Source organism: Palaemon carinicauda, chromosome 20 (genome assembly GCF_036898095.1).
Source record: "Palaemon carinicauda isolate YSFRI2023 chromosome 20, ASM3689809v2, whole genome shotgun sequence".
Lineage (NCBI taxonomy): Eukaryota > Metazoa > Arthropoda > Malacostraca > Decapoda > Palaemonidae > Palaemon > Palaemon carinicauda.
The window spans coordinates 25,124,338-25,142,054 of record NC_090744.1 but is presented as its reverse complement, the minus strand read 5'-3'; the positions used below and the strand labels follow the sequence as shown (position 1 = coordinate 25,142,054).

General features: G+C 40.7%; 1 protein-coding gene across 1 annotated transcript in view; it reads left to right on the top strand.

Moving 5' to 3' along the window:
• LOC137660219 (aldehyde dehydrogenase X, mitochondrial-like) overlaps positions 1–17,717 on the top strand; it is a 56,724-nt gene that overhangs the window by 17,125 nt on the left and 21,882 nt on the right. Inside the window, exons 4-9 of the mRNA XM_068394935.1 lie at positions 19–184; positions 435–625; positions 8,733–8,822; positions 10,303–10,432; positions 10,814–10,998; positions 16,774–16,938. Coding sequence (XP_068251036.1) covers positions 19–184; positions 435–625; positions 8,733–8,822; positions 10,303–10,432; positions 10,814–10,998; positions 16,774–16,938 — 927 coding nt within the window. The remainder of the gene's footprint in view (positions 1–18; positions 185–434; positions 626–8,732; positions 8,823–10,302; positions 10,433–10,813; positions 10,999–16,773; positions 16,939–17,717) is intronic.

The following is a 17,717-nucleotide window of genomic DNA, read 5'->3' as shown; positions in this document are numbered from 1 at the left end:
ATTATAGCAATTTTTCAGCTTTGTGACCTCCTTGAACGAGATACAAACTATCTAGCAAGTTTAGATACCTTGGACAATGGTAAACCTTTCACAGAATCTTTAGGAGACTTGGATTTCAGCATCAAGACTATCCGTTACTATGCTGGCTGGTGTGACAAGATTCATGGAGCGACAGTTCCTTGTGGTTAGTAGGTCACAGAACAATCCATGCTAGATCTTAAAACAAACTGAGCTACTTTTTAATCAGACTACTGAGTGGGAGTTTGAACTCTTTATAGGACTGCCTTGAAAGATTTGATTTTAATATTGATGAAAAATTGGAGAAAGACAAAGAAAAGAGATTAAGGGAACGTATGAAATATTATACTGCATGCTGTGTACTGTAGCTGGTAGTAAGCTTAACGCAGTGTGCTGTAGCTCCTCTTTTCTGACAGATGGACCCTACATGTGCATGACACGTCGTGAACCGGTAGGAGTTGTTGGGCAAGTTATTCCTTGGAATTATCCAGCCATGATGCTGGCATGGAAATGGGGCCCTGCATTGGCTGCTGGGTGCACCATCGTCCTCAAGCCTGCAGAACTTACACCTCTGAGCTCCTTGTACATCGCTGCCCTTGCAAAAGAGGTAAGGATTTTGTCAGTATGCATAGTGCAGTCTTTTTATCTCTTGCTCATATGTATCAAAGGAATTTAAAAAATATAGCACAGTAGGTTGTATTATGCAATTTTCAATATTAAACTTAGCCGGTGATTATATAAGCTGCAACTCTGTTGCTCGACAGAAAACTCTACGTTAAAAATCCGCCAGCGATCGCAATGCAGGTAGGGGGTGTACTTCAACAGCGCCATCTGTCGTGCAGGTACTAAGTACTCAATGTAAACACAGAACTCAATTTTCTCTCTGTCGGGCTACCGGCAAGACCTACTAATTCGCTGTTACTAACTGGATTTGTTTTCACAACTATTTGGTGAAGTACACTATTCTAGTTTTGAGCTTTCGCTATGCAGGTGTTTTATCTTCATCTCAAAACTTGAACTCGTTTTGGATAAATTTGATTATGGTGACAAAGAGAGTATGGACTCTCTTTCACTTTTAAATGGCCGACCCTTCCCTTAGACGGAAGTGTGTTTAGGTTTTTAGTAATTTTGCTTAACACGTTGTAGATCTATATATTTTATATCTCTCCACCTTTATTAGGCCTCTTCGATTAACTTTCCATTTATTATAAACATATAAAATAAATTTTTATGTTTTGTTTATATGCGACCTTTCCTGATAGTAGGCGGTCCTAACTTGGAACCGAAGTTAATCAACGTTGAGCCCGTTATATCGTATTTAGCCTTTAAAGAATTTAAAACTTTTTAAATTTAATGTTTTATGAAAGAATTTCTTTGATAGTCTTCGTACTGTTTTCATAGATGAACTAATGTTTAGTTTTTTAGACTACGCAGTTGTTGACGTTCAGGACGTTCAACATGCGCTCTATCGTTACGATAGAGAGAGAGTGTATCACGGTTTCACTTTGCAGTAAGAGTAAATCGATTCTGACGTTTTGTTCATTCTTTCTTAGCTTAAATGTTTTAAATTCTAAATTAAAGGAACTTTTTATTTGGAAAACCTTTCAGTTTTTTCCTTTAGTCAAATAACATGTTTTTTTTTGACGATATATAATTGGGCTCTTCTCTTAGGTGCGAATCAAGAGAGAAAGAGAGAGAGAGATAGAGACGGAGGGAGAGAGAGGAGAGAAAACGTTCCGTTCAAGCGGGTAACGTTGTTCTCGTGTTACTCTCGTCCCCAGTCTCTGTACGGGGAGGAAGGTAAAACGTTTCTAGGGTTTTATTCTTGTCCCCAGGCTATGTGCGGTGAGAGATTGTAAACGTAGTTTATTTGAACTAGTGTTTAGTCTCTTTCCCAGCCACTGAATTTTTTATCTTTATATGTTTTCTGTTTTTTGCTAGTATTAATGAGCTGCATTATACGACTGATTTCGCAATTACTACCTTTTAATGAAGGGTAGAATTGCGTGTTTCAGGTAGAAATCAGTAAAAGTTTCGATTTCAGTGAAATAAGTGCAAAACAGAAAATCGATAAAGTGATATGCGCAAAGTGTTACAGTGTTGCGTCCGAGGGTTCGTCTGTTCGTGCCTGTCGTTCACCTAGTCCGGGACCTCTTGCAAGCTCCCAAGCCCAGGGGAGAAGTAATGTCGAACGACTTATGGGTTCGAGAGGCCTTGATCAACGAACAGACGTTTTTCCCTCCGTGGTTTCGGGCGTATCTACCCAAGATCGCCCCACCCACTCAAAGACGAGAGAGCCCATTTATTTCTCGTCTGCGGAAGAGGTTTCTCGTAAGAAACCATGGACCAAGGTCTCGCGGCTTATTAAGCGCAAGTCGGTCCCTTCCGCGCAAGTCCAACGGCCCAGTTGTAGCCACTGGGTCAGTTCGGACTCGCTGCAGTCTTCCGACGACTGCTCACCTCCTAAGAGAGGCAAAGCGGTACCGCATCAGGCAGTCACACCGTCTGTTGCCGCACCTGCTCTTGTAGACCCTAAGTGGTCTTTGCTGCAGACCATGCAGTCTCAGTTAACGTCATTGATGCAGGACTTTCGTGCGGAGAAGGTTGACACCAACCTCTAGCCTACAACCAACCACGGTTGTGCGTCCTGTGGACGCTGAGGCGACCTTCTGCCGCACTCCAGCTGAGAGAGTCCCGCCACCCATGCGTTCCAGTGTACCCTGCCAGCCGCATGTTGACGTTCAGCGACGCACGGAACCTTCCGTTGACGTTCGCGAGGTACAACAACAGTCTAAGTTGTTTTGTTTTGACGCGGTGCGTCAACCTCCGCATTCTAGAGTTGTTTTGACTGCTCAGTCTAGACAGTCAAAGCAGTCTCGAGTGGACACTGTATGTCCTCACGCACCTGTTGTGGTTGACAGTTCAGTTGTTGACAGTTCATAGACTGTCAAGCAGTTACATGACGTTGCCTTCTGGTCTGCTACTAATGCTCCAGTGAGAGACTCACTGAGGTAACCTAGCTTTTATCGGACAAGGTTCCTGTAGATGAGGAAGTTGCTGTTCTCCCTCCTACTGATATTCCCTTGAGGACTCTTGTCAGATGGAGAGGAGCCTTAAGCTGCTTAGCCTCCTATGGACTTTAATTAAATCATCATGATTTTTTTTAAGGATCTTCGTCCGGATCTTGTAACTGCTGCTCCTCGTTCGCCTAAACGTCAGAACTTACACTAGGCCTAGCTACTTCGAAGCCGTTGTTTTTAAGCTAGTGCTCTCTCGCTCTCCTAGAGAGCGTTACGTTGGCTAGGTGACTGGTTTTTGCACCAGGAGGAGTTTTTAGGGATACAGCCTTTGATTTCCCTTCTTTTAAACTGGCTTATAGAGCGAGAGTCTGATATGACACGAGAGAAGTTCTCGGCTTGGGAGTTCATGCCTCTGCCCAGATAGACTTCTCAATTCTGGTAGACTCGCCCTGGCGCCTAGCCAGGAGACGCTCCAAGTTGTTTACAGGTCAACTTCTCAGCTTTTGTCAAGCCTTTGAAGTTTTGCTGTACTATTATGTCACACATAACAAGGCTTTCAGGGATGGTAAACGGTTCCGCCTCAGTCGCTAACCCCGTCTGTTGCCACACCTGCTCCCGTAGACCCTAAATGGGCTTTGCTGCAAGCCATGCAGTCCAAGCTTGCGTCCTTGATAGAGGACTTAAATGCGGAGAAGAACCTTCTGGCCAACAACCTTCCAACCGGTCGGTTGTGCGCCCTGTTGACGCTGAGGTAACCTACTCGCGTCTGCCAGTTGAGGTGGTTCCTCCTTCTGGCCAACAACCTTCCAACCGGTCGGTTGTGCGCCCTGTTGACGCTGAGGTAACCTACTCGCGTCTGCCAGTTGAGGTGGTTCCTCCTTCTGGCCAACAACCTTCCAACCGGTCGGTTGTGCGCCCTGTTGACGCTGAGGTAACCTACTCGCGTCTGCCAGTTGAGGTGGTTCCTCCACCGATGCGACCCAGTGTGGGTTGCCAGTCGCACGTTGACGTTAAGCGACGCTCGGAGGTGGTTGTTGACGTTCAGGACGTTCAACAACCAGCAGAGGTGACTTGTTGTGACACAGTGCGTCAACCTCAGCAACCCGGTAGGGTGTTGACTGCACAACCCAGACGGTCTAGACAGTTTCGGGTTGACACTGTACTTCCTCGCGCACCCATGGTTGTTGACAGTTCACAGACTGTGCAGCAGTTCCATGATTTTGCGTCCGGCTCCGTCACGCATCCACCAGTGCGACCGGATTCAGCGAGTCAGACGTTGCCCACTCCGTTGCCGTTTCCTCATCAGTTTCGGATGAGGAACCCTCTGATGAGGACGTTGCTGAACAAGACGATCAGCCCCCAGCCCTGCTATCCATCCAGAAGATGCTGAAGAAGGAACGCTGCTCAGTCAGGCTGTGGATGAGTCTGGTAGGGACACTGTCATCCGTGGATCAATTTGTGTCACTAGGAAGACTACACCTCCGTCCTCTTCTATACCATCTAGCTTTTCACTGGAAAAAGGACAAGACGCTAGAAGCGGTCTCGATCCCGGTTTCCGGAAAGATAAAGTCTTGTCTGACTTGGTGAAAGGACTATATCAACCTTAGAGAGGGTCTTCCCCTGACTGTTCAGACTCCCAACCACGTTCTCTTCTCAGATGCATCGGACGTAGGCTGGGGTGCGACATTAGACGGTCGGGAATGCTCGGGATTATGGAACTCGAGTCAAAGGACAATGCATTTCAACTGCAAGGAGCTACTGGCAGTACGTCTGACCTGGAAAAGCTTCAGGTCTCTCCTTCAAGGCAAAGTGGTGGAGGTGAACTCGGACAACACCACGGCTTTGGCGTACATCTCCAAGCAAGGAGGGACCTACTCTCTGACGTTGTACGAGATCGCAAGGGACCTCCTCACCTGGTCAAAAGGTCTAGACATATCACTAGTAACGAGGTTCATCCAAGGCAACTTGAATGTCATGGCAGATTGTCTCAGTCGGAAGGGACAAATAATTCCAACAGAATGGACCCTCCACAAGGATGTATGCAAGAGACTTTGGGCCACCTGGGGCCAGCCAACCATAGATCTCTTCGCAACCTCGATGACCAAGAGGCTCCCAATATTTTGCTCACCAATCCCGGACCCAGCAGCAGTTCATATAGATGCCTTTCTACTAGATTGGTCACATCTAGATCTATATGCATTCCCTCCGTTCAAGATTGTCAACAAGGTACTGCAGAAGTTCGCCTCTCACGAAGGGACAAGGTTGACGCTAGTTGCTTCCCTCTGGCCCGCGAGAGAATGGTTCACGGAGGTACTTCGATGACTAGTAGACGTTCCCAGAACACTTCCCCTAAGGGTGGACCTTCTACGTCAGCCACGCGTAAAGAAGGTACACCAAGGCCTCCACGCTCTTCGTCTGACTGCCTTCAGACTATCGAAAGACTCTCGAGAGCTAGAGGCTTTTCGAAGGAGGCAGCCAGAGCAATTGCTAGAGCAAGGAGAACATCCACCCTTAGAGTCTACCAATCGAAGTGGGAAATCTTCCGAAACTGGTGCAAGTCAGTACAGACGCTCCCCTACTTACGAACATTCGAGTTACGAACAACGGTACATACGAACATGTCTGCGCGCGTGTCGAAAAATGTTCGGAAAGAGATGCTGTAAGTTAGATTTTGTACTACGTTCCTTTTTCCGAGTAGTGCTTCTTTCCGCCGCTAATACCGACGCTTGGCGCTGTGAGAGCTCACCCAGCATCCACCTTCCTCTGCCCAGTTCATTGCAGTGCGTAAGTGCGTGAACGTATCTCCAGTGCGCAAAGGACTTTTTTCATTTTTATCATTAAATATCTCGTGCATCCATTATTCATTATGGTTGGTGAAAAGCGAAAGGCTTCTAGTGAGAGTGGTAGTGCTAAGAAGAGGCAAGCCATTTCATTTGAAACGAAAGTGGCAATAATAAAGAAGCTTGATTCGGGTGAGAAAATGGTGAACGTTGCGCGGGCATACAACTTGAATCGTTCGACCGTCGGTACCATTTATAAACAGAAAGATCGTATAATGGAACATGTGAAAGGTGCAGTGCCGAAGATACTCATCAACCCTCATCTTCTTCTCCTCGACCCTCAACTTCTTCCTACATTGAAGTTACGGAGGAGGAAGTAACTTTTGAAGCCCATTCCAGCGATGACGATGACCCTCTCATGATATAAAATCCTCCACTGCCGCCTCCTCCTCCTCCATCATCTCCTTAAGCATCGAGTACATCTTCCAAAAGTAAGTTAAACTTCATTTTATTTATCTTATTACGTACATGTACATACTGTGTGTGTGTCTCTCTCTCTCTCTCTCTCTCTCTCTCTCTCTCTCTCTCTCTCTCTAACATACGTAGTACAGTACTGTACGTATTCTCCATTATATTAAATGTTTTTTTCAGTACAAACCAATACAGGTTACTTATACAAGCCTTAAACATACTTAAACATGCTTATATAAACCTTCAATATACTTATACAGTACTGTATATGCCTTAAACATAAATTATAATACAAAATATAGCACTGAAGCAACTTACGAACAGTTTGAACTTACGAACGATCGTTCGGAACGTAACTCGTTCGTAAGTAGGGGAGCGTCTGTATCTGTATCCTCGACCAGTACCTCTGTAACTCAAATAGCTGACTTCCTCTTATACCTGAGGAAAGAACGATCTCTTTCAGCTCCCACTATCAAGGGTTACAGAAGCATGTTGGCATCAGTCTTCCGTCACAGAGGCTTAGATCTTTCCAACAATAAAGATCTACAGGACCTCCTTAAGTCTTTTGAGACCACGAAGGAGCGTCATTTGGTTACACCTGGTTGGAATTTAGACGTGGTACTAAGATTCCTTATGTCAGACAGGTTCGAACCTCTACAATCAGCCTCCCTGAAAGATCTCACCTTAAAGACACTTTTCCTGGTATGCTTAGCCACAGCTAAAAGAGTCAGTGAGATTCATGCCTTCAGCAAGAACATCGGATTCTCATCCGAAACGGCTACATGTTCTACAACTTGGTTTTCTAGCCAAAAACGAGCTGCCTTCTCGGCCTTGGCCAATATCGTTCGATATTCCAAACTTATCGTATGGTTGGAAATGAACTAGAAAGAGTCTTATGTCCTGTAAGAGCTCTTAAGTTCTATTTAAAAACCTTTACGAGGCCCGTCTGAAGCTTTATGGTGTTCAGTTAAGAAACCATCTTTGCCTATGTCAAAGAATGCTTTATCCTATTTTATCAGACTGTTAATACGAGAAGCTCATTCCCATCTGAATGAGGAAGACCAAGCTTTGCTGAAAGTAAGGACACACGAAGTTAGAGCTGTCGCAACTTCCGTGGCCTTTAAACAAAATAGATCTCTGCAAAGTATAATCGACGCAACCTATTGGAAAAGCAAGTCAGTGTTCGCGTCTTTTTATCTTAAGAATGTCCAGTCTCTTTACGAGAACTGCTACACTCTGGGACCATTCGTAGCAACGAGTGCAGTAGTGGGTGAGGGCTCAACCACTACAATTCCCTAATTCCATAACCTTTTTAATCTTTCTCTTGAAATGTTTTATTATTGTTTTTGGGTTGTCCGGAAGGCTAAGAAGCCTTTCGCATCCTACTTGATTTGGCGGGTGGTCAAAGTCATTTCTTGAGAAGCGCCTAGATTAGAGGTTTTGATGAGGTCCTGTTGTATGGGTTGCAACCCTTGATACTTCAGATCCTAGGGGTCGCTCAGCATCCTAAGAGGATCGCGAGGCTCCGTAAGGAAGACGTACTTAAAAAGGCAGAGATTTTGTTCAAGTCGACTTCCTTACCAGGTACTTATTTATTTTATGTTTGTTATTTTGAATAACTGCTAAAATGAAATAAAAAATCCTTTGCTCATAATAATGTAAACAATTATTGCTGGTCTCTACCCACCCCCCTGGGTGTGAATCAGCTTATATAATCACCGACTAAGTTTAATATTGAAAAATGTTATTTTTATAATAAAATAAATTTTTGAATATACTTACCCGGTGATTATATATTAAAGGACCCTCCCTTCCTCCCCAATAGAGACCCAGTGGACCGAGGAGAAAATTGAGTTCTGTGTTTACATTGAGTACTTAGTACCTGCACGACAGATGGCGCTGTTGAAGTACACCCCCTACCTGCATTGCGATCGCTGGCGGATTTTTAACGTAGAGTTTTCTGTCGAGCAACAGAGTTGCAGCTTATATAATCACCGGGTAAGTATATTCAAAAATTTATTTTATTATAAAAATAACATATTTCTTATCTGACTTAATTTTATTACTTTTCAAGTCTTCCTCCTTCAACATAGTGTTGCCAGAAATTGATAATACTATAGATAGTTTATATGAGGTAATAACAAAAATGCTAATAATGAATTTTTCTAATGTTCTAGATCTTTATTTTTTTGTTCAGTTCTACACAAAACTTCAATTATGCTGTTGGTGCATGTTACCTAATAAATGTGTTAGGGAACATAACTTGGAGAAATAAATATGAGAAAGCAAAATGTGAATAGAATTTGAGTTATGTAGTCTTTTATAGTCCTCTTATTCTTTTAAATAATTGTTATTTCTTTACTTGAGATTTGAAAGTAAAGTAGTAGCATAAGAGATGTACCTTTTCTCGGCGATATATTTTTAAAGACGATCTGTTTTGCAGGCTGGATTCCCTCCTGGAGTTGTCAATGTTGTACCTGGTCTTGGTCTAGGTGCTGGTCAAGTGGTAACTCATCATCCGGACATTGATAAGGTAAGTGAGTCATGATACTGCGTGCATGATTTTTAAGTGATTTCACTTTTATTTACTATCACCAGTATACCATGTGTATTATACTTGCTAACGCCAAAATTTCCTTGCAATCTCTCTTAGATTTCCAGCCGAAGTTCTTTCCCTCTTTACTTTAATATGTTTACTTTACCTCATTTATTTTGCTGTCAAGCTAATTCACAGTATTCGGCTGTTCTTTTCTTAACAAATTCAATAAGTATACATTTGAGTCTTGAAGTATAAGTCTTTAACAATTTTAAAGTTTTGTGTAATTTTTATGAATGTATTACTATGAGAAAAGTTATTGGGTTATGAAAGTTAAATACTGTACAGTGTACTAATGTAGATTTATTTTTTATGGAAAAGTCTAATTAGACCCATTCTTTTAAACTTTCATTTTCCCCAACAACTGAATTGTATATCTAGATTCCTTGTGTAATGAGAAAAATAGTCTTTGGTGTTCTAACTACTGTACTTTACCAGTAAATCGGTAAATGTATACGAGCAAAGTACAATATGAAGTGTACCCATATTAGTGTTTTTTTTAAGTCCCTTTTTGGGTTCACTGAATGGTACACTAGCAGTCATGAAGACCTTTTAACCTTGAGCATTACAAAATTATTTAAGAGTACCATAGTTTCAATCGATGCTTTGTATCCGTTATTCTAAATTTCTTGTTTTTGAGAAATCCCTTGCTTTGAAATAAATTTCTTGTTTTTTTTAACTCTTGAATGATTGCTTAGGTAGGTAACCACCTTTAAATATCTATAGGTCTTGTCGGAATTTTGCTGCTGCCTCACTATTGCCCTAAATTTATCCACCAAGTAATTATTCTATCCATGAAGCTGCCTTTGCTTCAAGAAGCATTCAAAACAAATAACAATTCCTTCTTCGCCGTTACTTGAAAAATATATGTCGCCTTAATGTAAAACTTAACTTGACAAAGCACCATTCTTTGTAATATTCATCTGTCCACTTGAGCAATGCACATAACAAATTTATCCGTTAATAAATGCTAACTAAAAGATACTAATGCTACTTGTAAATTTAGCATCTTTCAAGAGTGTTTCATTTTTGCAGGTGACATGAATTGTGAACAGGAAAGTTCAATGCTTGCATAATATTTCATATAATTTTCTATGATTGTAAAATATGGATGTCCATTTAAAAAAAGTTTGTATTACTAGTGTTTGATAATGAATTAGAGTTCATCTCTGCAGGGTAAGATTTGAAATAGCTTGGACATCCAAATTATTGAATGAAGTTGGATCTGTAATCTGTACTAATTGGAGTGAAAAACATACCGTACAGTAGAAATCTGAAGGACCTTGTTAATAAAAGAAAATAGTTTCTGGAAGAACAAAACCTTATGGAACACCTCTAGAAATAGGAAATGATCTTGCCCATGATTAAATAATGCATCCATAGAAGTTACTATATATATGAAATGATTTTTTCCTAGGTTGCTTTTACTGGTTCTACAGCAGTTGGAAGGAAAGTCATGGGTGCTGCTAGTGCATCCAATTTGAAGAGAGTAACAATGGAGCTTGGTGGGAAAAGTCCAATTGTAGTTTGTGAAGACTGTGGTGACCGTAAGTAGTTGTTTTCTTATTGTGGATTATTATATCAAATGTTTGATCACACTTGATAAGTAGTGCTTTATTGGTGCAGAAGTTTTAAAACAAATTCAATTTAGGTATAAACTACAGGCATAATTTGGTCATTTATTTTCATCATGTCGAGTAAAGCTTTTTCCTGTCTTTATAGGCATGCTAGATTATATGTAGATAGTGCCAATTTTCTAGAAACTAAGAAAATCTCTCTCTCTCTCTCTCTCTCTCTCTCTCTCTCTCTCTCTCTCTCTCTCTCTCTCTCTCTCTCTCTGTTTTTTCCTCCAATTTGTCTACCATTGTACATATTTTGTCTTTTGAACTTTTAGACAAAATTTTTATTAATTGAGAAATGTATTACAGTGAATGAGGCTGTTGATTTGTGCCATTCAGCCATGTTCAACAACCACGGACAGAATTGTTGTGCCGGGTCTCGTACGTTCGTTCATGAATCCATTTATGACGAATTTGTTAAAGGTGCTGTCAAAGCGGCACAGAGTAGACCTGTAGGTGATCCATTTCAAGAAGGTATATTGCAGGGACCACAGGTAAGAAGCTAATGTCAAATGCTCGTGTTCCATTGCCTTTTGCAGTCTAAAAATGTAACCAAGTAGTCTTGTTGATAGAATTCCATTTCCATCCTTAGTTCTAAGGAATGAGATATGTTATTTTATATTTTAGCATCAAAGAAATTAATGCTTGTAATCACAAGTTTTGAAGCAATTGTGTACAGTATTTCAAAGGTTGTGCAAATGTGAAATAAAAATCTCCTTAAATATTTTATTACATATCTGAAATGAAATATTACAGACATTGTAGACTTTTAAAAATGCTGAAATTGTTTAGCTAATGGAGAACATTCATATCTATCATACAGTATGATTTATCAGTTATGAAGTAGAAACTTTATGCTTTGAGGCAGATTAGTAGAGAATCAAATATAAATAGATATTTGAAGCAAAATAGAGTATGGATAGAACTAACTAATGCTAGGGAATCTTCCACTTTGTCCTCATTATATTAACTTGTTGCAGTTTTGCTTTTGTAGGGGCAGTAATAATCAAAGCTTTTATTATCAAAGTCATTCCAATATTAGAATAAAAAGTAGCAATGGATAGGTAGTCCAGCATGTTAAAATTAATTTTAATGCTTCTCAGACTTAACTATCAACTGTAAGTAAGCTGCTATAGACTTAAAACATTAATGTAAGTTTTTTTTTCTCTCTCTCTCTCTCTCTCTCTCTCTCTCTCTCTCTCTCTCTCTCTCTCTCTCTCTCTCTCTCTCTCTCTCTCTCTCTCTCAATGACTTTCATAGTATTTTCTCATGGTATTTTTGATGAGTTTAGTCCCATCAGGTGTGTTGTTTTGCAGAATGATAGTTGTCCTTTTGGTTATCTGGTGGCATTATTGTTGACCTGGAAAATAAGGAAATAAATAGGCAAATATTGCTGCAAATGGTGCAGGTGTAAATTTCCCTAGTGAGCAAGGGTGTGGCTCTTAGGCCTGAATACCTGAAATGTCAGCAAGTGGTGTATTTAGTGATGTATAAAGTAAACTCCTGAAAAATTAAGACTGGCTTCCATATTTCACAGTGCATAACCCCATTCTGCAATTTGCATCGCATGAATAGCAATGATTTGGTAATACAAGATCCTGAATACAGTGATACCTCGGTACTCGACCATAATCCGTTCGAGATCCGTGTTCGACCTCCGATTTGTTCGAGTACCGAATTTTTTTTCCCCATAAGAAATAATGGTATATATTCTATTCCGTTCCCAAGCACTCGAACAGGCCCAAAATATTAATAAAACGTGTACCTAAACAACAATAATTATCTAAATGTGTATGAAATTGGTCAGAAAATCCTATAAAACAATTTTAAACCATTTACTGTACTAAAATAAAACAATTTTAAACCATTTTCTGTACTGTAGTGAACATACCTTTGAGCAGCGGTTCGATGGCATACAGGGATGGATGTGGAGAGGATGGAAGGGGGAGGTTACTGCTTGGAAGGAGAGTCCCCTTCCATGATGTGGCGGGGTAGTTCTCCTTCAGGAGTTGTTTCTCTCTCCAATGAAAGGGTGGGCAGATCTATTTCAGGGGTTTCTTCTCTTCTTTGTCTCTTCTTTGGAGGAGAAACAGGCTTTGATGTAGCAGCTTTCTTTTCTTTTGTGAAAAACTGGTCTATTGTTAATTGTTTCTTCCTCCTCTGCAGTATTCTTCGAAAATGATACATGACACTATCATTAAACATATGCACTGCCCGGTTTGCTACTGCAATTTCTGGGTGGTATTTTTCAGCAAAAGCCTGCACATCTGCCCACTTGGAACAAATTTCATTGATGAGAGAACTTGGAACATCCTCCCTTACCTCATCCTCTTCTGAAGATTCCTGCTCCACAATCAGATCCTGCTGCTGTTGTTGTTGCAGGTGCAACAATTCCTCCACAGTCAACTCGGTAGAATGGCTTTCTACAAGCTCATCAATATCATCCTTGTCGACCTCAAGCCCCAAACTCCTGCCCATGACAACAATTTCCTCAACGACATCAGTGTCATCAGAAATTACAGGGGTAGCAGTGCTTGGACCCGCCTCTGGTTGGAAACCTTCAAACTCCCTCTCTGTGACACATGATGGCCACAGCTTACGCCAGGCAGAGTTCAATGTCCTATAGGTCACACCTCGCCAAGCTTGGTCAATCATGTTAACAGAGTTGAGGATGCTGAAGTGTTCCTTCCAGAATTCCTTTAGGGTCAACTTCGTGTCACTGGTCACTTCAAAACACTTTCTGAAAAGGGCCTTGGTATAGAGTTTTTTGAAGTTTGAAATGACCTGTTGGTCCATGGGCTGGAGTATGGGAGTAGTATTGGGGGGCAAGAATTTGATTTTGATAAAGCTGTATTCTTCTTTCAAGTCATCCTCGAGACCTGGAGGATGTGCAGGAGCATTGTCCATAACCAGAAGACATTTCATTGGCAAGCTCTTTTCAATGAGGTAAGCCTTAACCTGGGGGGCAAACACTTCGTTTATCCACTCAGTAAAGAATTGTCTTGTGACCCAAGATTTAGTGTTCGAGCGCCACATAACTGGTAGTGCACTTTTACAAATATTATTTCGTTTGAACACCCGGGGGTTGTCCGAGTGGTACACTAACAAGGGTTTGATCTTGCAATCGCCACTTGCATTTGCACACAGCAACAATGTTAGCCTATCTTTCATTGGCTTGTGACCTGGCATCTTCGTCTCGTCCTTGGTAATGTACGTATTGGCTGGCATTTTCTTCCAAAATAACCCAGTCTCATCACAATTAAAGACTTGTTGTGCGATCAAATTTTGTTCATTTATGTACCGATCGAATTCCCCCACGTATTTATCGGCTGCAATTTGATCCGAACTAGCTGCCTCCCCATGCCTAGTAACACGATGAATACCTGTTCTATTACGAAACTTTTCAAACCAACCCCTGCTCGCTTTAAATGTAAATGAATCACTTTCACTGGTACTCGGACTTTTCTTCACTAATTCTTCATAGATATGCAACGCTTTTTCACAAATGAACGCTTCACTAACACTTTCCCCGGCCAACTGTTTTTCTTTAATAAATATTAAAAGCAACTTTTCCATCTCCTCAATCACTTGTGGCCTTTGCTTAGTTACCGCCGTAACTCCCGTTGCAACATTCGCCTTCTTAATCATTTCTTTATGCTTTAAAAACGTAGAAATGGTCGACTTCGCCATTCCGTATTCTACCGCTAAATCGGACACTCGTACACCATTCTCATATTTCGCTATAATTTCCTTCTTCAACTCGATCGTTGTTCGCACTGTTTTCCTCTTCTCCTTCCCCTTAACACTCATTACTTTCTTGGGACTCATTATGAAAGCTAAAAAAGCAATTAAAAGCACTGAAAATCACTAAATCACAACGAATGCTGATCGCGCGTTGTCTGAGTGACGCTCTCGAGAGAACTGATGCTTCCCGAACAAGCGAGAGTGGCCGAGATGGCGCGATCATCACAAAGCCCATGCGGTCGTCACGTGTTCGGCTGGTCGAGTACCGAATTTTTGGTCGAGCACCGCAGCAAAAATTTCTCGAAAATTTTGGTCGAACTCCGAATTGTTCGAGTATAGAGTCGTTCGACTACCGAGGTATCACTGTATTTAACGATGCTTTGTTACTTTCTTTCCAATCTTTCTTTGCAAAGTTTTTACTATATGTTGCCAAAATACTTAGAGTTTCTTGATGATTTACAGTCAAGTGGTTTTGCTATGCTCATGATAAAGCACTGTAGCAAAACTGCTAGATCATGTTTTTTATTTCGTAGAACTCACTGTAAGAATTTTCTCATGTAAAATTGAAATGAAGTTTAGTAAGGTAAAGATACATGCGTTTGTCAGCTTAAATAAGAAGAGACCTAGAGAAATAGCATGAAATCTAGAGCTTTAAGTCGCCTATACTGTACAGCAAAGAAACTATTGCTATATGCAGGGCACTGTGCTAGGGCAACAGTAGGGCATGGTGTTATTGCCATTACTGTCAGTGAGGTTATCTTCCATTAATTATACTATGGAACTATAGAACCCTTCCTGTCAGTGAGGTTGATATTTGTGCTGTCAGCATGAGTGATCAGAGTTTCTGCTGCCTAAGAATGCTGGGACACACACACACACACACACACACACACACACACACACACACACTCTCTCTCTCTCTCTCTCTCTCTCTCTCTCTCTCTCTCTCTCTCTCTCTCTTTCTGATCCGTGTTGAGTCTTTCTGATCCGTGATGAGTAAGGAATACAATCGGTGATTATTATTTATAGTTTTTATATTTTAAGTAGTAAAAATTATTAGAAGGGCAGAATGCTTCAAGCACAAAGGTCTATCATAAAAAAGTGAACTGCAATAGAATGAAAGAAAAATAACACAAGAAAATTAAGAATCTAAAGCAAATAAATTCTCTATGAAATGACTAGGGGGCCTGCTCTATGAAAAATACCCTTCTCATAAGGGTTACTTGGCAGTGTACATTTTTACTTTGTGACTGTAAATCTTGTATAGTATCCATAGACCTGAAACAGTAATTTGTATATGTTGCTAAGAAGGAGGTCCTTATCTTGGAATAGAAAGATGAGGAGCTTTGCTAATCAGTTGCAGTTTTGGTATAAAAAAAACTGGGGTCTATTTTGCACAAAAAACTATCCTTAATAAAATTTATAAAATCATCACATACTCACATGGGTAGAAATTTTATCCAGGATGCTCTTTTAAACTACCTTTCAGTTACACATGAGGTTTACGTGGTTTCTTACTTGAAGCTCCTGTTTTCCCTTGCTTCAATAGCCTTGCTCCCCTCATCTTTTATTGTCCATATGTGATGGGTATGGCAATGAGCTAGACTTGGATATGCTAATTTAGCACTTGTATATTCATCGGCAGTGATCTTGTTGTACTTTTATTCTTGCCTTGCGAGTCCAGATTCAGTTCTTTTCATTCCAGATTTAGTTCTTGTCATATGTTCGTTAGTTTTAGCTTAATTTGAAATTTTTTTCTTCAGGCTTTGATGTGAGTTTGTGAGCGTAGTTAGAGTGGGTTGTTGTTATATGTGTTTTGTGCCATTAGCAACCATGTTGATGGATTGTAGATGTTCTTAATGTTTTTAATCTCCATTTTGTTATTCTCCACATAGCAGTCGAATTTTTAATTTAACCAACTCCAATTTTCAGCATGATGTATGTGAGTCTTATTAAAGATTGTAGTTCAGCTTTGTAACAGCTGAGTTTTACTCATTGGCTTGTAAATCTCTTTTTAGTATTGATAATTCTTAAGCACTCCCTAAGAATAGATATATCTTGTTAAATATGTAATAAAAGGTATATATCTAATTAATTTTGCATACTGTTTTTAATAATTTTGGAAGATTGGAAAAGTCAACACTTGTCAAAACATACTTTTGTGATGATAAAGCAATTACATGAGCTTGTGAATTTTTTTTTTTTTTTTTTTTTTTTTTTTTTTTTTTTTTTTTTAAATGTAAGGAAAGGCAGGGAACTCCCCTTTGTCACATCCCCTCTTACTTTGATAGAAGACCCCATTTGAAATTTGTAATTTGCTGTAGATACTCTGCTTCCTGTATACAACACTGGTGTTCAGAACTAGTAAAATTAATTATTTATGGAGCATAAAGTAATAAAGCTTCAATATTTATGCAAGCTTCCTTTCCTTTGTAAGAGTGCCATTAGATACTTTCCCTTTAGATTACTGTTATTGTGGTAGTTTAGGTTACTGTATTCCTATTTTTTTTTTCTTTGTGGAACAGGTTAGCCAGTTGCAGATGGAAAGAGTTTTAGGATACATTCAGAAAGGAAAAGCGGAAGGAGCCACTTTGGCATGTGGAGGATCCAGGAAAGGAACTAAAGGTTATTTCATTGAACCAACTGTCTTCTCCAATGTTACAGATAACATGACCATTGCTAAGGAAGAGGTAAGTTGTACGAATAATGTAGTGTAGTTTGTTCTTACACTGGTATAAACATTAAGTCTTTTAAAAGGGAGGTAATACAGTAAGTCTCAGTGGGAGCTGAAATGACTAGCTTTTGTATAAGAGGTTATTGACGACAGCTGGTGAGCACGGGCGAGAAGCCCACCCCTTCACTAATCGGAAGCAATTCTATTTCTATTTTGGCTGCAATGAGTTTCTTGGAGGAAGTGATTGCTGGATGTTTGTTGTGATGTACATCTGGGTGGCATCCACGCCATAGATTTGTCCCCCAGATACATTCTGGACAAAAGGAATGTGCTAGCAGAGACACACTGTTGCCAGGGGCCGGTTGTAGGGTCGGAATAGTTCTCGCATCCTTGGGCAGTAGACAAGCTTCTTGCCCAGTGGGGTTCTCAAGTGATCAACCTGTTCACCACTCGGTTAGACTGGATGCTCCTCGTGTTTTGTTCCCTTGTTCCAGACTCGTGGGCCGTAATAGTCTACACTCCCCTGTCATCTGCAACTTCAGAAGTACTGCCAATCCATGAAGTTGCTGTAATTTTACAGTTGGAGACTATCCAGCATCTCAGAGAAGACAATTTTCGCAAAGCACTGCACAGGAGATGTCTGGATACCTGCGACGGTCCTCTGCTGCTCTTTACCTGGGAACGTGGGCTATCTTCTGCAACCTGAGCAGACAGAATGCCTATTGACATAATGCCTAAGGACAGGATGCCTAAGGACAAAATGCCTAATTCCTCAACACGGACAAAATGCCTAAC